At 45.4% G+C, this 20855-nt stretch overlaps 1 protein-coding gene across 1 annotated transcript in view; it reads left to right on the top strand.

Annotated features, from left to right (window-relative positions):
* Positions 1-20855, top strand: part of LOC144493128 (gamma-aminobutyric acid receptor subunit alpha-1-like) — a 454514-nt gene that overhangs the window by 152139 nt on the left and 281520 nt on the right. The window contains exons 7-8 of the mRNA XM_078212030.1: positions 1013-1015; positions 19289-19356. Of these exons, the coding sequence (XP_078068156.1) occupies positions 1013-1015; positions 19289-19356 (71 nt within the window). The remainder of the gene's footprint in view (positions 1-1012; positions 1016-19288; positions 19357-20855) is intronic.

Below are 20855 nucleotides of genomic sequence, written 5' to 3' on the forward strand. Positions count from 1 at the left end.
TTAGTGTGCTGCACTCCTCAGCATGTGAAATCTACCATGACAGGGTCTGCCCTCGTCAACACAGTGACTCTTTTCCAAGCGCACCTGGACCACAACTTCTATTGCCAAGGCTCTGCTGCAGTCTAAACTTGAAACCAATGTGAATGGTGCCCTCCTGCAACACAGATTGAGACACAAAATGCACTATGATTCCAATGCCGAAAGACTAGGCCCTCTGACACCTGGTCAAATGGTCAGGATCTAGATGGCACACGGCCTTGAAAAGTTGGTGGTGACACACAGCTACGTCCAGAGCTGAACAGGTATGTGGTAGCGTCAGATGGTGCTCACTATGTACTCAACTGCCATCACCCACTACAGGCATCAGAACCAACAGATACCAACAGATACCACAAAACCCTAGTCATCCAACCTACAACACAGGCCCCCTACACCAGTGGAAATGGAGGCTCCTCCAGAGGCTGCAAGCCCTGTACCCACTGGACACACTGCTGGACTGCCCTAGGTCATCCACACTGAGGACACCAGCCTGTGAAATAAAGTACAACCAACCAGCATAATCATACACTCAGGGTGTGTGATTAAACCAAACACAAGTTCCAGAACTATGTCGCCACCATTGCAACTGGCCTTTGAATTTCATCTTTACACAATGAAAAGGGGAGGTGGGAGGATGTAGAGGCAATGGGTTATGCACCAACTGCAGCAGCTTAATCTGTATCTCACTCTATGTGACTAGTTATGTATTGTTACCCAGTTCAATCGCTATGTTACAAAATGGCTTGTACACATTGTCCGTTCATACACACTGTTACATTAATAGTTGTCGCAATTTAAACCAGAAAGATATAGACTGAATGGTCTGATGATGCGGCCACAAAAAGGGTCACATGTTGGGAGCGTGGGAGTTCTCCCTGGGAGCATGGACAGAGGACAGGCATGAAGTAGCTGCTCAGCTCGTGAATGAAGTATTGTTTTTACTAGTCCTTCTTGTCAGTGTTTGGGAACACAGCAGGTGATCTGTTGGTTTGCAGTTCAGAAAGAGACCTGGTTTAAAGAATGTGCAATCGCGGGATTGTATTGAGGAATGGAATGGACCCCAAGTTTACTCAGGGGTTAGATATTATAAGACAATCACAGGGAATGTTAACCAGTTGCCGATATAGGCTAGCGAGCAGAGGGCTGATAGGAAACAGGATTTGTTACAAATAAGGAGAGGGCAGCAGAGATTTGGATAACCTCATGGTTCCAGAGGTTAGAATGTGGGAGAATAGCAGTCTGAAACAGTCAAGTCTAGAAATAACAAGAGTGTTCAAGCAGCAGACAATCAGAGTTGTGCCAAGTTACTGAGATCCTAGTCATGGTGTAGAAATATGTCAGGAATCTCATCTCAGGGTTAATATGAGGCCAAGGCTGCAAATAATCGGGTTCTCTTCAGATGGTTGTCAGGGAGATGGATGGGATTGAGGAAGAGGGAATAACGGGGCGGCACGGTAGCACAGTGGTTAGCACTGCTGCTTCACTGCTGCTTCACAGCTCCAGGGTCCCGGGTTCGATTCCCGGCTCGGGTCACTGTCTGTGTGGAGTTTGCACATTCTCCTCGTGTCTGCGTGGGTTTCCTCCGGGTGCTCCGGTTTCCTCCCACAGTCCAAAGATGTGCAGGTTAGGTTGATTGGCCAGGTTAAAAATTGCCCCTTGAGTCCTGAGATGTGTAGGTTAGAGGGATTAGCGGGTAAAATATGTGGGGGTAGGGCCTGGGTGGGATTGTGGTCGGTGCAGACTCGATGGGCCGAATGGCCTCCTTCTGCACTGTAGGGATTCTATTCTAACATTTATGGTGGGGATCAAAGTCAATGGCTTCAGGTTTGCAGTATATAATTGGAGGGAATTTCTGCTCATGCAGTAATGGATGTCAGATAAACTGTTCGGTAATCCAGCAAAAGTGGAGCAGAGACAGCTGATGGTGAGGTCAAGTTGTTGTAATCAGGAGAGTTGGGTAGAGCTGAGACAATCACCTGAACTCCGGACATGACACAATCAACTTGCCAAAAGAAACTGTCATGGATGATTAAAGAGGTAAAGGACAACAAAAACTAAAATGAGAGAATATGAAAAGATAAATAACACACAAATCCTGGTCAATGGGAAAGATACAAAGGACGGCAAAGAGTGACAACACGGATAATAAGAGCTACAAAAAGGGAGTTTGGAAATAAATTTTCAAGGGATTTCAAAATCTAAACAAAATATTGTTACAATTATATTATGGAAAAGATGGTGGCCAGGAACAATGTAGTTCCCTTGGCAATCACTAAGGGCGATAAAAATAAGGAAATGGTAGAGGTGTTGAATAATTAGTTTGCTTCAGCATTTACAGCACAAGAAAAGATCCTCATGTCAGAAATTTCAAAAACAAATGTTGAATCGGGGACAGAAACCCACCAAATTAGCATCAACAAAATAACAGGAATCAAGACATTTTTGCATTAAAAAAGGGAAAGTCTCCAAAACCAAAGGTTTCTGTGGTAACATGGCCCTATAAGGGGCAATCATCTGAGGGCCACATGATAGAGCTGGACCCTATGGAGAGGGTGCATGAGAAGCCGGGCCAGTAAGGAGTAAAGATGTGCATCCTGGGATGGGGAGGACCTTCACTTGGAGCCAGAGAGGAGGAGAGAGTATGCCTATGCATGTATTCTGTCAGACCCTTATCTTTTATATAGTTATATTAGTTTAATAAACCCTTTGTAGTTGGAGATGTTTCAAGTTGCCTCCAGTTATTACACTGGCGATGAGGAAAATCTATGCTCATCATCGGGAGGTTGCAGGGTGCATTTACAGGATCGAGGAAAGTGATCATTGAAGCCAAGAAGAAACAGGTACAGGTGCCCTTAAAATGCCTTTCGTCATGAAAATAGAGTCATTTGACCAAGAAGTTGAAAGTTGGGGCAATATTTTGAAAGGTTGCATTATTTCTTTGTGGCTAATTAGATCACTGCAGAAAAAAAAATGATACTACTCACAATCTGTAGCCCACAAACTTACAGTCTAGTGAGGAGCCTAACATCACCTGATGCTCCAGACAATTGTTTTTCAATCAAATAGTGGGACTGGTCAAAGACCATTTTAACCTCTGACTTTCAATCATTATGGTGAGGTACAAAGAACAAAGAACAATACAGCACAGGAACAGGCCCTTCGGCCCTCCAAGCCCGCGCCGCTCCCCGGTCCAGGATTGAATCCTGAATCCAGGATCCCCGCCCAATTTTCCAGCCTATCTACATACCAATATCCTATCCACCGAGCTGTCCCTCACAGCTACGATGCTTTGTTCATTACAACCTATTAACTCACTCCCACCCCCCCATTCCAGACCATGTGATCTCCAGGGAGAGGCGAAAACCCAGAGTGAAAAACCCCAGGGCCAATATGGGGAAAAAAAATCTGGGAAATTCCTCTCCGACCCCCTGAGGCGATCGAAACGAGTCCAGGAGATCACAATGGCCCTGATCGGAAAATGCTTCCCAACCCTAGTCATTTCCACTTCCACGAACACCATATGAATTCCCTGCCCCTGAGACAGGTTCCCAACTATCCGCAGTCTCGCTCTGTACTGGCACCAGCAAGATGATCATAGAATGAAGCCTTGAAACGAGAAACAAGGAACAATTAGCCCGCGCCGCTCCCTGGTCCAAACTAGACCACTCTTTTGTATCCCTCCATTCCCACTCCGTTCATATAGCTGTCTAGATAAGTCTTAAACGTTCCCAGTGTGTCCGCCTCCACCACCTTGCCCGGCAACACATTCCAGGCCCCCACGACCCTCTGTGTGAAATATGTCCTTCTGATATCTGTGTTAAACCTCCCCCCCTTCACCTTGAACCTATGACCCCTCGTGAACGTCACCACCGACACGGGGAAAAGCTTCCCACCGTTCACCCTATCTATGCCTTTCATAATTTTATACACCTCTATTAAGTCTCCCCTCATCCTCCGTCTTTCCAAGGAGAACAACCCCAGTTTCCCCAATCTCTCCTCATAACCAAGCCCCTCCATACCAGGCAACATCCTGGTAAACCTCCTCTGTACTCTCTCCAAAGCCTCCACGTCCTTCTGGTAGTGTGGCGACCAGAACTGGACGCAGTATTCCAAATGCGGCCGAACCAACGTTCTATACATCTGCAACATCAGACCCCAACTCTTATACTCTATGCCCCGTCCTATAAAGGCAAGCATGCCATATGCCTTCTTCACCACCTTCTCCACCTGTGACATCACCTTCAAAGATCTGTGGACTTGCACACCCAGGTCCCTCTGCGTCTCTACACCCTTTATGGTTCTTCCATTTATCGTGTAGCTCCTCCCTACATTATTCCCACCAAAATGCATCACTTCGCATTTATCAGGATTGAACTCCATCTGCCATTTCCTTGCCCAAATTTCCAGCCTATCTATATCCTTCTGTAGCCTCTGACAATGTTCCTCACTATCTGCAAGTCCTGCCAGTTTTGTGTCGTCCGCAAACTTACTGATCACCCCAGTTACTCCTTCTTCCAGATCATTTATATAAATCACAAACAGCAGAGGTCCCAATACAGAGCCCTGCGGTTCACCACTAGTCACAGGCCTCCAGCCGGAAAAAGACCCTTCCACTACCACCCTCTGTCTTCTATGACCAAGCCAGTTCTCCACCCATCTAGCCACCTCCCCCTTTATCCCATGGGATCCAACCTTTTTCACTAGCCTACCATGAGGGACTTTGTCAAACGCTTTACTAAAGTCCATATAGACAACATCCACGGCCCTTCCTTCGTCAACCATTTTGGTCACTTCTTCAAAAAACACCACCAGGTTAGTGAGGCATGACCTCCCTCTCACAAAACCATGCTGACTATCGTTAATTAGTTTATTCCTTTCTAAATGCGCATACATCCTATCTCTAAGAATCTTCTCCAACAACTTCCCCACCACGGACGTCAAGCTCACCGGCCTATAATTACCCGGGTTATCCTTCCTACCCTTCTTATAAGTTCGATTCTGCTGTGAGGGAATCAGGTCTCCAAATTCATGGCCAGATTGCAATGTTTAACAGAGCACTACAAATTTGACCCAACTTTGGGGGAGATGTTAAGTGACCGTTTGGTCTGCGGAATTAACAGTCTCACAATACAAAAAAGCTGCTGGATAAGAATAAAATCTCTTTGGAAAAAATCAGTAGAGATAGGTGACTGAATGCGCTGAGCAAAGCGGAAGTGAATTACAAGGCATGCCCAACGAGGTGAACCATTTGCGATGGGAAATGGCTGCTGCAAGGAACAGCCTGAGTGAGGGTGCTGCAGATCCTGAGAGGTATAGTACAGCACCAGGGATGGAAACGTGTTTTTGGTGTGGGGGAGAGCACTCATAGGAAATAGGTCGGAGTAAAAATTATACATGTTTTTTGCAAAACGAAGGGTCATTTGCAGGTTTGGTGCAGAGTAAAGCAAGCAGGACAGAAAGCACAAAAAAACAATGGTCAAGGCAACACCGTTAAAACAACTGGCCAAGGAACCCAACAAGGGATCTGAAACTTATACTTTAAACCAGGTCCAACTCAACAAGGTGCCACCTATCGAGATAGTCCTGACAGTCAATGGCAAACCTCTGAAGATGGAGATCAACACTGGAGCCGCAGTCACAATCATAAATGAACAATCATTCAGACACATCCAGAAAGGCCTGTAACCCTTGAGTCGAGTCGCTCCAAAGCCATTTTATCTACTTATAATTGAGAGATGCTGAAGACAGTAGGGACAGCTGCAGTACCAGTATCCTGTCGGAACCAAATAGCACAGTTATCAGTTCTGGTGATTGAGTGTCACAGACCTTGTTTCATGGGTTGAGACTGGTTGAAACAAATAAAATTGGACTGACTGGAGATATTGAACATTCAGGATGGAGGTTTCCAAGAGCTCCTATGCAAATATTCAGAGGTTTTCTGGAGGAACAAGGGAGAAAAGAAAGGGCTAAAGCCAAAATTTACTTAACCCTGGGGGTACGCCTAAATTCTTTTGTCTAGTACCTTCCGTACTTCATCATAAATTGGAAGTGGAGTTAAAAAGATTGGAAGGTTTGGGTGTCATAAAACCAGTGCAGTTTTCTGAAAACCTTACTCTGAAGCCTAATCTATGGAGACTATAAGGTAACTGTGAACCAAGGAGATCAATAGCCCATTCCAAGGAATGAGGATCCCTATGCAAAATTAGCAGGGCACCTTAAGTTCACCAAGTTAAATCTTAGTCATACACACCAGCAGCTGGATGAAGACTCCCAAAGGTTGGTCATCATTAACACCCACAAAGGGTTATATCAGTATACTCACCTTCCATCTGGAGTGTCAGCAGCCTGTTCCATTTTCCAGTGTATTATGCAAAGATTGTTGCAGGGAATCCCCAAAGTGGTGATATATTTGGATGATGTCCTAATAACTGGAGTATCCGCTGGGCAAACCAAGAACAACTCCTGAAAAATTATAAAAAGTGGGCATCCGCTTAAAACAAGAGAATGCACCTTCCAATTGGATGTGCTTCAAGGTAGGTACCAAGGGTTTGCAACTCCTTGAGGACAAGGTGTAAACTATCAAAGACATACCATGGCCTAGGAATGTGATGGAGTTAAAATCATTCCTAGGGATGGTAAATTATTCTGCGTGTTTCCTGCAGAATGTGTTCATGACTCTGGTCCCATTATACCAATTTCTGAAGAAACATCAACGATGGAAATGAGGAAAGGCTCAAAAAGTAAAGCAAACCTTACAATCATCAAAACTCCTTATTTCGATCCAACCAAACTATTGGTAGTTATTTGTGGTGCATCACCATATGGAGTAGGAGTAGCTCTTTCCCACAAGATGTCAGATGGAATAGAGAGGCCAATTGCATTCACATCAAGAACCTTATCTGACGCTAAGAAGAAATGTTCTCAAATTGACAAGGAGAGTCTTGCGGCAATCTATGTGGTGAAGAAGTTTCATTGATATGTACATAGGAGGCAATTGTATTGGATAACATGCCTTTGTTGGGACTACTCCGAGAGGATAAGCCTGTGCTAACGATTGCCTCTGCGAGGGTACAGAGATGGGCTCTATTGTTAGCTCCATACAGCTATTCCTTCCAGCATTGACCAGGGATGCAAATATCAAATGTGGATGCACTCAGCCACCCACCTCTGCTGCAGACAATACCGTCACAACTTGTACTACAAAAAATAGTGTTGGTATTACACCTGATAGAGAATTGCCGGTCTCAGCTGCCTGTACAATGTTCTGGACAAAGAGAGAGATCGATTGCTCTCCAAAGTTAAGAGGATGGTGCTACAAGATTGGCACTATGACAAGTCAGAGGAGATCAGGCCCTACCTACAGTGCAGGACAGAGATAGATATCGGCTGCGATTCTCCCATCGCGACCCACAACTTCTCTGGCGGGCCGCAGTGGGAGATGCGTGTCGCCGGCCTTGTTCCGGGATTTGTGCATGCGCCAGGAATGCATGCGCATCTCCCAGAGCCGGCGAACAGTCGCCGGTCAGACCACGCTGGAAACTGGTGGGAAGACAGGTAAGTAATTTGAATCTGTTTTAAATGTATTTTAAATATATTTTCAATCTAATTATCGGGAACTTTCCAGTCCCGATTGAATCTTCCAACCCGCCAGGAGTACTCCATTCCGGTGGGGTCTAGACTAGCTCCCCATGTTTGAGGAACTAGCGGAAGACCCCCCCCCCCGAATGAAGGGGGGGAATCGGGGCCCCTCAGGGGGTTGGGCAGGGGGGGGGATGTGGTGCCCCCTGGGCATGGGCACCCTGACAGTGCCAGCCTGTGCACCTGGGACAGCCCAAGGGGCACTTTGGCACTGCCCATTGGGCATTGGGCATTGGGCAGTGCCAAGGGGGTGGGGCCTATTGTGGGCCGGGCCTCAGGATGGGGGTAGAGCGTCCAGCTGCCACCCTGCAGACAGGATCTGTCTGGGATGGAGGGAGGGTGATGACTGTGGTGGGCAGGCGAGGGGGGGTGGGGTGGTCTCCCGGGAGGGGGGGGGGATGTGGCTTGCCTCCCGGGGGGGTGGGGGGGAGAGGTCTGACCCCGGTGGGGGGGAATCAGCGGTGGGGGGTGGTCTGCCGAGGTGTAGGGGTGGGGAAATCGCCACTGCTGGAGGCGGGTGCTCCGGGACAGGGGGGAGGTCAGGTCTGGCCCGGGAATTGCTGTGGGGGCCCTGATCAGGCCGTGGGGGGCTGGAGCGGCAGCACTGCGGGGGTCCCAGGCTGGCCAGCTCAATCGCTGGCCAGCAAACAGGGAGACTGACAGATCGGGACCGCTGCGCATGTGCAGAGTTCCAGAACTGTCAGACTCTGGTGCAAATAGGCACTGCCCGCTCCCGCCCCCCCCCCCCCCCCCCCCCCCCGCCCCCCCCGACGGCCTTCAGACGTTGATATTACTGCCCATACTGTCACTGCCATCTGTAATTTTCTGCAGTCATCATTTTTAAAGATGACAAAGAGACAAACATGGAAGTTTCATGTAGTGGCTAAAATGGTTTCTGCTTCAATCCTTTACTCACAAAGAAACAACGTCAAAGGTCACATAAATGAACGGTCACGTAACTCTGCAAATCCACAGTACACAAGAGGCAGCAGTGCACAAAGGCAATTCCCCCAAAAAACCTCTTCATAAATAGAAAAAAACACATTGTATACACTATCATTTGAAATTACAAGTTACTCACGTACACGACCATAAAGAAAGTCATCACAGCAAATAGAAAACTGCTCATTCTAGTCTGGTTCACTTTTGTCAGTCTTTGCACTCAGACATTGCACACAAAAGCAGGTCTTCTAATGCAATGGTTTTTCATCCAGTGTGCCATGTTCAAGTGTGCCATGAAAAAGGTAATAAAAATCAATGAAAAGCAAACATATTGGGGGCGATTCTCCCAAGAGTGCTGAATTGGCGGGAAAACTGTCGTGATCACGGCTGTTTTTTCAGAGCAACTTCAGACCTGAATCTCCACACTCTGTGCAATATAGAGGTCACAATCATGAATATCATTAAAACCCGGGGGGTGGAGGGGGGGAGGTGGGGGAGCCTATTCACGCCAGAGGCTGACAGTTCCGGAACTCTGCACATGCGCAGTGGCCCCGATCTGTCAGTTTCCCCATTTGCTGCCCAGCTTGATCGCTGGCCAGCCTGGGATCCCCCCACAGTACTACCCCTGCAGCCCCCCCTCATGGCCCGATCGCAGCCCCCACAGCAATTCCTGGACCAGCCCCGACTCCCTCCCTGTCCCGGAGCGCTCCGATGTCGAGCCACCTGCATTCAGCAGTGGCGATCCCCCCACCCCCCTCACCCCGGCAGACCCCCGCGACAGGAGGCAGACCACCCCCGGCAGACCGCCACACCCCAGCCTGTCCCGATTGCTGGCCTCCCTCCAGCCCAGACCAATCCCCATGCAGAGTGGCAGCAGGACCCACCACTCCCACAGATCACCCCGTAGGCTCTGCCCACAATAGGCTCCATCCCCTTGGCACTGCCCGATGCCCGATGGGCAGCGCCAAGGTGCCCCCCAGCCATGGGCATTTTGCCCCTTGGGCAGTGCCAGTGTGCACAGGCTGGCACTGCCAGGGTGCCCATGCTCAGGGCGCACTACCCCCCTGCTGCCTGACCCCCTGGGGGGGCCCAATTGCTCACCCTTCACTCCGGCGGGGTTTCCCACTAGTTCCTTGAACATGGGGAGCTACTCTAAACCCCGCCAGAGTTAGGTAGTCCTGGCGGGGTGGGAGACCCAATGGGCTCAGCAAGTACCAGGCCCGATAATTACATTTAAGATAGATTTAAAATACATTTTTAAAAGATTTAAATCACTTACCTCTTTTCCCGCCGATTTCCAGCACAGTCCCGACTGCAACTGTTCTCCGGCTCTTGAATCCCGTGAAATGGCCGGCACGCACATCTTCTGACCCAACCCGCCAGAACGTTTGTGGATCGTGATGGGAGAATGGCCCCCATTGTTTCATTGGATAATATTCAATGCAACCAAAATTACAACGCATAAAACTCGTAAAAATTAATCATCAAATACTTCAACAGTGAGGTAACAGAAACATAGGAAATAGGAACAGGGGAGGCCTTTTGGCCCTTTGAAACTGTTCCACCATTCGTTATGATCAAGGCTGATCATTCAACTCAGTAACTTGTTCCAGCTTTTTTCCCATATAATAAATAGAGTCATAGGGTGGAATTTTCCTGTCCCGCCCGCCACAGGGATCATAGTGGGCGGGACATGCACCATGCAAATGTCTGTTGACCTCAGATAGGAATTTCTGATCTTGGGGTGAGCACGGCTGTAACATCCCACCCATAGAGTCATAGAGAATCACAGAGTGCCTTCATTGCAGGAGGAGGCCATTCAGCCCATCGAGCCTGCAACAATCTCACCCAGGCCATATCCCCGTAACCCCACGTATTTACCCTGCTAGTATTCTGACAATAAAGGGCAATTTAGCATCACTAATCCACCTAACCCATACATCTTTGAACTGTAGGAAGAAACCAGAGCACCCGGAGGAAACCTATGCTGACACGGGGAGAACGTGCAAACTCTACACAGACAGTCACCCAAGGCCGGAATTGAACCCGGGTCCCTGGTGCTATGAGGCAGCAGTGCTAACAACTGTGCCACTGTGCCACAGTGCCACGCATCTTTTGATCACTTTAGCGCCATGAGCTCTATCTAACTCCTTCTTGAAAATAGACAATGTTTTGGCCTCAACTGCTTTCTGTGGTAGAGAATTTCACAGGCTCACCACTCTCTGGGTGAAGAAATTCCTCTGCATCTCCTACATGGTTTAAATGGTTTACCCAGTATCCTTAGACTGTGACGCCTGGTTCTACTACAGCACCAGAGGGAACATCCTTCCTGCATCTACCCTGTCTGTTAGAATTTTATAGGTTTCTATGAGCTTCCCCCACATTATTCCAAACTTCAACAAATGGTTGACTCAATCTCCCCCGATACGTCAGTCCTGCCATCCCAGAAATCAGTCTGATAAACCTTTGTTGCACTCCATCTATAGCAAGGACATTCATCCTCAGATAAGGAGACCAAAACTGCACACAATATTCCAAGTGTGGCCTCACCAAGGCCCTGTATAACTGCAGCAAGATATCTCTGCTCCTGTACTCAAATCCTCTTACAATGCAAGTTAACATACCATTTGCCTTCTCTACCGCTTGCTGCACCAGCATGCTAACCTTCAGCAACTGGTGTCTAAGGACACCCAGATCTCATTGCACATTCCCCTCTCTCAATTTATAGCCATTCAGACAGTCATCTGTCTTCTTGTTTGTAGAGATCTTTTGATTCTAAAAGGTGAACATTCTAAACACAGGTCGCCAACGGGTGAAATTGAAATGATGTGATAGTTTTTACCAGTCACCATAGAAACCAAGGAATGGTGTTTGTATGTTTTTTATTGATAGCAAAACAGACAAAACAAGCAGTAAAATTGATTGTATCCATATTTCTTTGTTGGATCTATTTTATAATCCCTTGACCTGAGAAGAAATGGAAGAATTTTATTCTTCTGTTTATTAAATCATTGATGAAACATCTGAACACCAAGAAGAAAAAGCAAAACATGTTTGGAGATAGTATAATGAGAGTGATCTGGCCTTTGGGTTTTCATGGACAGGAGATGCCCTTGCCCTTTACGTGAATGTCTCATCTGCAGAGAGAAGTTGGCAAACTCTGTGATGGTAATATGAAATTCATAATGTGAAAAGATGAAATTCAGACACCTGAATCGAGTGCTGCCTGTGGAACAGATTTAGGGCTATGAATGGTTAGAAATATTTGATTTGAGCAGATTTTAAAAATGTATCTGTGCTCATTGTTGAAGATGAGGTATTCTGTGGTAGATTTGTAACATTAATGCATTTGATCCTTATTTGGTTTGTTGTATGCACCATGTTGTGACCCTCTTGTTATGGACCAAATCAGAAACTCAAGTTTCTAGACCTTAATTTTTCCTTTTGGTTTTGGCATTAGGGTGAGCATAAGGTATTCTGCTCCAGGTATGATTCAATTGACATACTAGAACGCTTTTATCAAACAAACTTTATTTGAGAACACAGTTAGAATATAACAAAAAGAATAAGCTTTTTTTTACCAATTTAAATGCTTAAATATGACGAGGTATAATTCTTAACAGCTATCTATCTCTGCAGTTCCAATATAAGCAGCACCCCACCGACATAAATTCCTTCTTCAGAACCAGTTAGCACGGAAAACGGATATGCTTACGTGGATGCCAGATTTCCAGCCTTTTAACACCCCTGGACAGAGATCCAGACAGACACATGTCTTCTCACTCTCATACAACCATCTCCAGAGAAAGATCCACCCCAAACAGCAGCATTTCAGAAAAAGAGACTTATTTCCTGGCAGATTCCAGTCTGACTCCAAAGAGAGGTAGAGAGATAACGTTGTTCTCTAACAACTCCAAGCAACATCTGAGCTTGATTTCCCTGAATAAGCTTAGCCCCAACCAGTCACCTGATTTTCCTGTCAATCAAGTCCGACTTTGCAAGTCACCCCAGGTGAACACTAAAATAACAGAACAGCATTAGTTCAGATTAACACCAACGTTCTAGCAATTAGGACCAATTATGCTGCTGCAGTAACAATGCAGACTGCCAGATACAGACAAAAGAGCACCAATAATAAAAAACTGCTATACAGATCCTGTACAAGGAACATGACACAAATACATTTCTTAAAGGCACAGTATCATCACACTCTCATGTAAGCATAGTAATGCGATGTTTATGCGTAATCGATTCAGCTGAAATAAAGTGGGTGCACCATGGAATTGTTTGTCTTATTTAAATGTGCTGCGTTACTGAAAATTTGGGAATCACTGTATGTGTGTGGGTTATTGGTTGTCTGTCTGATGTCTGCTGGTTCCTGGGTTGTCTCTCCGGGAAATGTTGTTGCCATGGTGAGTGCTGCTGCTGAGCTGTCCCATTTGTCAGGGAACAGTTAACCACTCGGACGGATGCTTATTGCGTTCCTCGTTCAATTGGCAAAATCAACTCCTCCTCATCAGCTGCCTGCTGTGAAGGAGCAGCTTCTCCAATTTCATGTATATGTTGACAGTTGTGATGATATATCTAGTTGTTTACTTTGACCGTGTTCAATCGAGATGACAACTGCTTCACACAGCTTCCAAGTTACCCAGTGGGTTGAATTTTGTCGATTGCGTTAAATGTTTTCATTCTTGTTGGCTCTTCAACACTCAACTCCGGCAATGATTTTGATAGCTCTATCAAAGTGAAATTTGACTCAAAAATTTCACTTTAATTTTGTAATTCACTCCTGTTATTACACCTGGTTTCAGTAGTCTGGTTGTGGTGTGACAGTATGCACTGAACTGGGCTACTTTTCATGCCCTCAGTACCTGTGTTTCTTCACTCTTAAAGTCACCATCTAATTGATTTATTGATGATTCCTCTGTTAATTTTCACCGCAGCCTCAGCCTTCCATTTGACTGGGACTGCTGTGGAAATGATGCGTAGGCCTGAATTTCAAAATCATTCATCAAGTGCCTGAACTCTTCACATGTTCTTTGTTCTTTGTTCTTTTAGGGGGTTTTAGTTAAGTCAGGCAGCATGGTCGGTGCAGGCTTGGAGGGCCGAATGGCCTGTTCCTGTACTGTAATGTTCTTTGTTCTTTCTTTGTTGTTTTGTTCTTTGCGAACTGAGGGCCATTGACGTTCATCACAATGTCATGATGACAGAAGTGCGTTTTCAGGCATTCTACAATTTCACTGGTAGCTGTTAACATCACCTTGTTTGATACCCAGTAGGCTGAATAGTAGTCAACAGTGACAAGATAGGCAGATCCAAAGACGGCGAAGGGGTCTACTCAAAGCTTCATTCATAATCTATCTGGGATGTCATGAGTCATGACCAGCTCTTCCCCTTCCTTAGTTTGATGTTCATTAGAAGCACTCCTTAATCCCATTGCTTCTGTTTGGACAGTAGAGAATTTCTCTTGCTTCCTTAGACTAGACTTCATTCATGAATGGCTTGCATGGATGCACTTTACCATCTCTTTTCTCATCTTGTTAGAGATAATGATTTTAATCCCTTTGTACAAGATACCATCCTAGAATATCACTTCATCTCTGTCTGCCCAATACTCTCACAGCAACGGATGAGTGCTTGATGGTTTCAGGCCATCCTTTCTTCACTTCTTCCTGTCGCACTTGGAGAGTTACATTTCATTATCTAGTTTGCTTGATCTGTACAAGATACTTATCTGTCAGATTCAAGTCTCTGCTGGTTGATGACTTCCAGAGCACGTAGTGCTGTTGCTTCTTGTTGTATCGAAACATAGAAACATAGAAAAACTACAGCACAAAACAGGCCCTTCGGCCCCACAAGTTGTGCCGAACATATCCCTACCTTTTAGGCCTACCTATAACCCTCGATCCTATTAAGTCCCATGTACTCATCCAGGAGCCTCTTAAAAGACCCTATTGAGTTTGCCTCCACCACCACTGACGGCAGCCGATTCCACTCGCCCACCACCCTCTGTGTGAAAAACTTCCCTCTCACATTTCCCCTGTACCCACCCCCCAGCACCTTAAACCTGTGTCCTCTCGTAGCAGCCATTTCCACCCTGGGAAAAGCCTCTGAAAGTCCACCCGATCTATGCCTCTCAACATCTTATATACCTCTATCAGGTCTCCTCTCATCCTACGTCTCTCCAAGGAGAAAAGACCGAGCTCCCTCAGCCTATCCTCATAAGGCATGCCACTTGATCCAGACAACATCCTTGTAAATCTCCTCTACACCCTTTCAATCTTTTCCACATCCTTCCTGTAATGAGGCGACCAGAACTGAGCACAGTACTCCAAGTGGGGTCTGACGAGGGTCTTATATAGCTGCATCATTATCCCCGGACTCCAGCACACCATACGCCTTCTTAACCACCTCCTCCACCTGCGGGGCCGATTTTAGAGTCCTATGGACCCAGACTCCAAGCTCCTTCTGATCCTCTACAGTACTATCTTGAACATTTCACACTCTGTGCTGGTGCCATCAAGTTTCTTCAAAGGGAAAGTGACTCTCAACAGCATGTCAGTGATGTACATCCACTTCCCTTGCTTGTATTGCACTTTCAAATCGTATCTCTGCAAAAAGCATAACATCCTTTTGCAGACACTTTGGAGCAGATACAAGTGATTTGGGAAAGATATTTTGAAGTGGCTTGTCAGACTCATCCTAAGTTTCTCTCTCCCAAACAGATATTGATTAAAATGCTCACAAGCAAAGGCAAATCCAGGCACTCTTTCGCAACCTGTTTATAGCATTGTTCAGTTTGCATTAACACTCTGGATGCAAACACAACTGGTTGCCTTTGTTACATAAGGGTTGTTCCAAGTCCTTTCTCGTTGGCATAAGACTGCAGAGTGACTTTGCCATTGACATCATAGTACCTCAACACTGGCTTTGCATTCACGAGTTGTTTGATTTAACTGAAAGCTGCTTCTTGTTCTGTGCCCCAATACTATTGAACATCTTTTGCAGTGAGCTTGTGTAGATATTCAAACTCCGGTGACAAATTGGGCAGAACTTTGCCAGTTAATTCATAAGTCGAACACCTTCTTCACATCTGTTGGTTGCTGCATCTCTGCTACAGCTTACATGTTATCATGAGCAGAGCAAATTCCTTTTGCTATCATGATTTTAGTTATTTTCTGTTGCAGTTTTTTCTTATTCAGCTTCAGGTGAATAAGCTTTGTTGTGCTCACTCTAGCAGTATCAGTATTATTATTACACAACTGTGCCATTCTAGCTAGGTGTCTGTTGAAGACAGAGGTCTGCAAGTTGTTCTAAAACTCATTTTCACTCTGAAAGCTTCAAGATTGTTCACACAATTTACAGCAAGTATATTTATGGGTGCTGACTGTACTTAAAGTGGCATTTAAATCTCTAAGGAATGTTGCTTATTTGGAAATGAAACAGCCATAAGCTAGAAAGTAAAGTTGCCTCCTTTGATTTTTAAATATTGTTCAACTATTAATAGTCAAGCTGCTTCATTTGTTAGAGTTATATTTAAACTGTGTTATTAAATAAAATTTGTTTTACTATAAAAAATCCCTAATTTGTCAGTGAAATTACTCCTGGAAAAAAGTATCCTTTTCTCACATTTATGCCAAAATAGAAAAGTTGTTGGGATCTAGTCTAATCTCCTAATGTAATTTGGGATTCTGGTCCAGGGCCCTAACAGTTACTTGTGATCATAGTCGATGATGGCTTTTTTCATCATATCTCCATTTCTGTAGGCTAGCAGATCATCCACAATTACATCTATCCCTGGAAATTCAATGAATATCTCATGCTGTCTGCATGGATACTCTTCCAGAGCAGTAGAAATGCTAAGTGACATGCACAACCAATTGTTAACTCCCAAATAACATCCAGAACCCAGTAAGGAAACCTGTTGCTTTAATCAAACTTCACTTAGCGCCAGTGTCTATCTGACACTTCACATTAACTTGATGCTCCCCTTCTTCAGTCTTCATTGTAATAGTCACAAACTATCTGTTATTCTGAAGCGTAAGGGTACCAGCTTGTTCTAGAGTATAGAGCAGGCTTAGAACATAGAACATAGAACAGTACAGCACAGAACAGGCCCTTCGGCCCACGATGTTGAGCCGAGCATTATCTGAAACCAAGATCAAGCTATCCCACTCCCTATCATCCTGGTGTGCTCCATGTGCCTATCCAATAACCGTTTAAATTTTCCTAAAGTATCTGACTCCACTATCACTGCAGACAGTCCATTCCACACCCCAACCACTCTCTGAGTAAAGAACCTACCTCGGACATCCTTCCTATATCTGCCAGCATGAACCCTATAGTTATGCCCCCTTGTAATAGCTCCATCCACCCGAGGAAATAGTCTTTGAACGTTCACTCTATCTATCCCCTTCATCATTTTATAAACCTCTATTAAGTCTCTCCTCAACCTCCTCCGCTCCAGAGAGAACAGCCCTAGCTCCCTCAACTTTTCCTCATAAGACTTACCCTCCAAACCAGGCAGCATCCTGGTAAATCTCCTCTGCACTCTTTCCAGCACTTCCACATCCTTCTTATAGTGAGGTGACCAGAACTGCACACAATATTCCAAATGTGGTCTCACCAAGGTCCTGTACACTTGCAGCATAACCCCACGGCTCTTAAACTCCAACCCCCTGTTAATAAAAGCTAACACACTATAGGCCTTCTTCACAGATCTATCCACTTGAGTGGCAACCTTCAGAGATCTGTGGATATCGACCCCAAGATCTCTCTGTTCCTCCACAGTCTTCAGAACCCTACCTTTGACCCTGTAATCCACATTTAAATTTGTCCCACCAAAATGAATCACCTCACATTTATCAGGGTTAAACTCCATCTGGGCAGAAATTTATGTTTGAATGAAAATGAACTGAATTTTCTTTGAACTTTGCAAGTATTTGTGAGGTGGTAACCTTCCCAAACCCTAATCTTGTTCATTGCCACAGGGTATGCATGGGAGGTGGCCAGTTAGCTGACCTCCTCTGCACTCACTATCCATTAAGGATAGTGTGCAGGCTTCAGAGATGGGAGGTGGATGCAGCATAGTTCACTGCAAGGATCCACTGTATTACTAATGAGACAGCTCCTGAGGGCCAAGCAGCAGAAATGGAAGGGAATGAGTGCACAGCATGCATGTACTCTGCTGATGTGAGCCATGCTGTGTGGGATTTGGTGTGTACACAGGGAGTGGCCACAATACATAGTTTAAAGTAGGTAGATTGAAACATCAGCACATTGATGGGATGTCAGTGCAGCCACTTCCCTCCTTTAACTTCAAACAGCTGAATATATGTTGAGAAGCAGAATAGCCCATGCTCCCATTGACAGTTAATGTAACTAGATTAACCATATAAATACAGAGGCTACAAGAAGAGATCAATAGTTGAGTAACTCATCTCCTGACTCCTCAAAGTCTGTACACCATCTATGGGGCGCAATGTCAGGAGTGTGCTGAAATAATCTCCAATTTCCTGGATGAATGCAGATCCTACAGTACTCAAGAAGCTCAACACCATCTAGGACAAAGGAGCCGGATGAGCAGCAACCATTGTTCACTCCCTGCAACACTGACGAAACAGTGGCAGCAGTGTTTACCATCTACAAGGTGCACTGGAGCAACTCACCAACGCTCTTTTGACAGCATCTTCCAAACTAATTACTTCTACCACCTAAGCAAACAACACCAATAGGCATGTGGAAACACTACCACCTCCAACCACACATCACACAGACTATATCACCATTCCTTCACTGCCACTAACGGCACTGTCGGTGTACCTACGCTACTTAGACTGCTGCAGTTCAAGAAGGCGGCTGACCACCACTTTCTCAAGAGTCATTATGGTTGGGTAATAGGAGTTTCCTAGCCAGCGACGAATATTGTTATGTCCTCATAAAATAAGAAACATAGAAGAAACCCTACAGTGCAGAAAGAGGCCATTTGGCCCACCAAGTCTGCACCGACCACAATCCCACCCAGGCCCTACCCCCATATCCCTACATATTTACCCACTAACCCCTCTAACCTACGCATCTCAGGACACTAAGGGGCAATTTTAGCATGGCCAATCAACCTAACCCGCACATCTTTGGACTGTGGGAGGAAACCGGAGCATCCAGAGGAAACCCACGCAGACACGAGGAGAAGGTGCAAACGCCACACAGTCAGTGACCAAAGCCGGGAATCGAACCCAGGTCCCTGAAGCTGTGAAGCAGCAGTGCTAACCACTGTGCTACCGTGCCACAAGACTTTGAGCTTATTTGGATTAGAAGCAGCAAGGCACCAATCATGCAAAAGGGTTTGGATAACATTATTTATATGTTCATTTATTCATGGCCAGAGAGCTGGTAAAAGACTTACCTTGCTGTAGAGCTTGGAAACACGGAGAGAGAATGTGCAAATTCCATACAGGCAGACACCCAAGGCGGGATTCAATCCCGGGTCCCTGGCGCTGTGAGGCAGCAGTGCTAACCACTGTGCAGCTATGCTGTGGACTGGACAGTGTAGAATTTTAATGTTTTCTGTACTGGACTGTATGGAATTTTAATGACTCACTGACACTGATGTTTTGAATGTTAAAGGAAAGTCTTACTTTCAAAATGTTTATTTTTTGTTTTCTCACAGAAAGCGTGACTGAAGTTAAAACAGACATCTACGTTACAAGCTTCGGGCCTGTGTCTGACACAGACATGGTGAGTGAGTCAGAAGATGGATTGTGGGATTCAGTTAAGGATTGGACTGATGAATGAGAAGTTGCAGGTTTGCATTGTATTGGACAGCATGAGGGGAGGATGAGAATGAGAAGATTACAGGTATTCATCCACTTTAAACGTTCAATCCGTCCACTATCAATGCCCAGTTGCAACGGTCTGTACTATCTACAGGATGCATTGCAGGAACTCACCAAGGCTCATTTGACAGCACCTTCCAAACCTGTGGCCTCTGCCACATAGAAATACAAGGACAGCAGACACATGGGAACACCGCCACCTGGAGGTTCCTCTCCAAGCCACTCACCATCCTGACTTGGAAATGCATCACCATTCCTTCATTGTCACTGGGTCAAATTCTGGAACCCCCTCTCTAACAGCACTATGGGTGTACCTACACGACATGGACTATAGCAGCTAGAGGAGGCAACTTACCACCATTTTCACAGAGGTAATTAAGGATTGGCAATAAATGCTGGGCCGAGCCAGCGATGCCCACATCCTGTTAATTCTGCCCAATGTCCAGAGGAATGATTGGAGCAGGTGTAAGACATAGTTATATATAGTGTAGGATGGGAATATGGCATCTTGTCTGAAACATGGAGGCCTGCCAGTTCTTCTAAGAAAATATTTTAAGGTAATAACTATTCTTTGGGGCAAAATTGACCAGGTATAATGATAAAATTGTCTTACTCAATGCTACTGCTCTCCCCATGGAAAAATGTCAACTTTCAACAGAAAAATTACTATAAGATCTCATCGTGCTTGTATTAGCCAAAAGAGTTATTCAGTATGATTTCACTTTCCAACTCTTGGCCCCTAGCTCTGTAGTGACAGCATTTCAAATATATATCAAAGTGTTATTTAAACGTGTCGAGGGTTTCTGCCTCTATTATTTCAAGCAGTGAGTTCCAGACCCATATCACGCCCTTGAAAAAATTACTCAAATTCTCCAACCCTGGCAAAACCCTCGGAAATTTCCTCCTTACCTTCTTTAGTGTGGTCACATCCTTTCTGCAATGTGGTGACCAGATCTGTACACAGTACTCTGGCTCGTGTTTGCTTCAGTTCTCGTATCACCTCCCCCTACTCCCATATTCTATATTTTAGCTAATTAAAAATAATTCTGGAAATCACCTTATCTATCTTCCCTGTTACCTCTGGGATTTCTGCATTCTAAGGTCCTTTTGTTCCTCAACACTTCTCAATATCCTACCATTTGTTGATATTCACCAAGGAGAAGGACATGACGGATTTTGCGGTCAGGGATAGATGTGTAAACGCTCTCGAAATTATCAATATATCGAAGGAGAAAGTGTTGGATATTTTCATATCCTCCTTGGCCACTGGAGAATAGCCAATATTGTTCCCTGGTTTAAGAAAGGAAACAGGGAAATTATAGGCCAGTGAGCCTGATGTCAATGGCGGGGAAGCTCTTGGAGAAGATACTGACGGATAGGAAGAAAATGGACGAGTTAGTA

The sequence above is a fragment of the Mustelus asterias genome, chromosome 4, assembly GCF_964213995.1.
Source record: "Mustelus asterias chromosome 4, sMusAst1.hap1.1, whole genome shotgun sequence".
In the NCBI taxonomy this organism is placed as follows: Eukaryota; Metazoa; Chordata; class Chondrichthyes; order Carcharhiniformes; family Triakidae; genus Mustelus; species Mustelus asterias.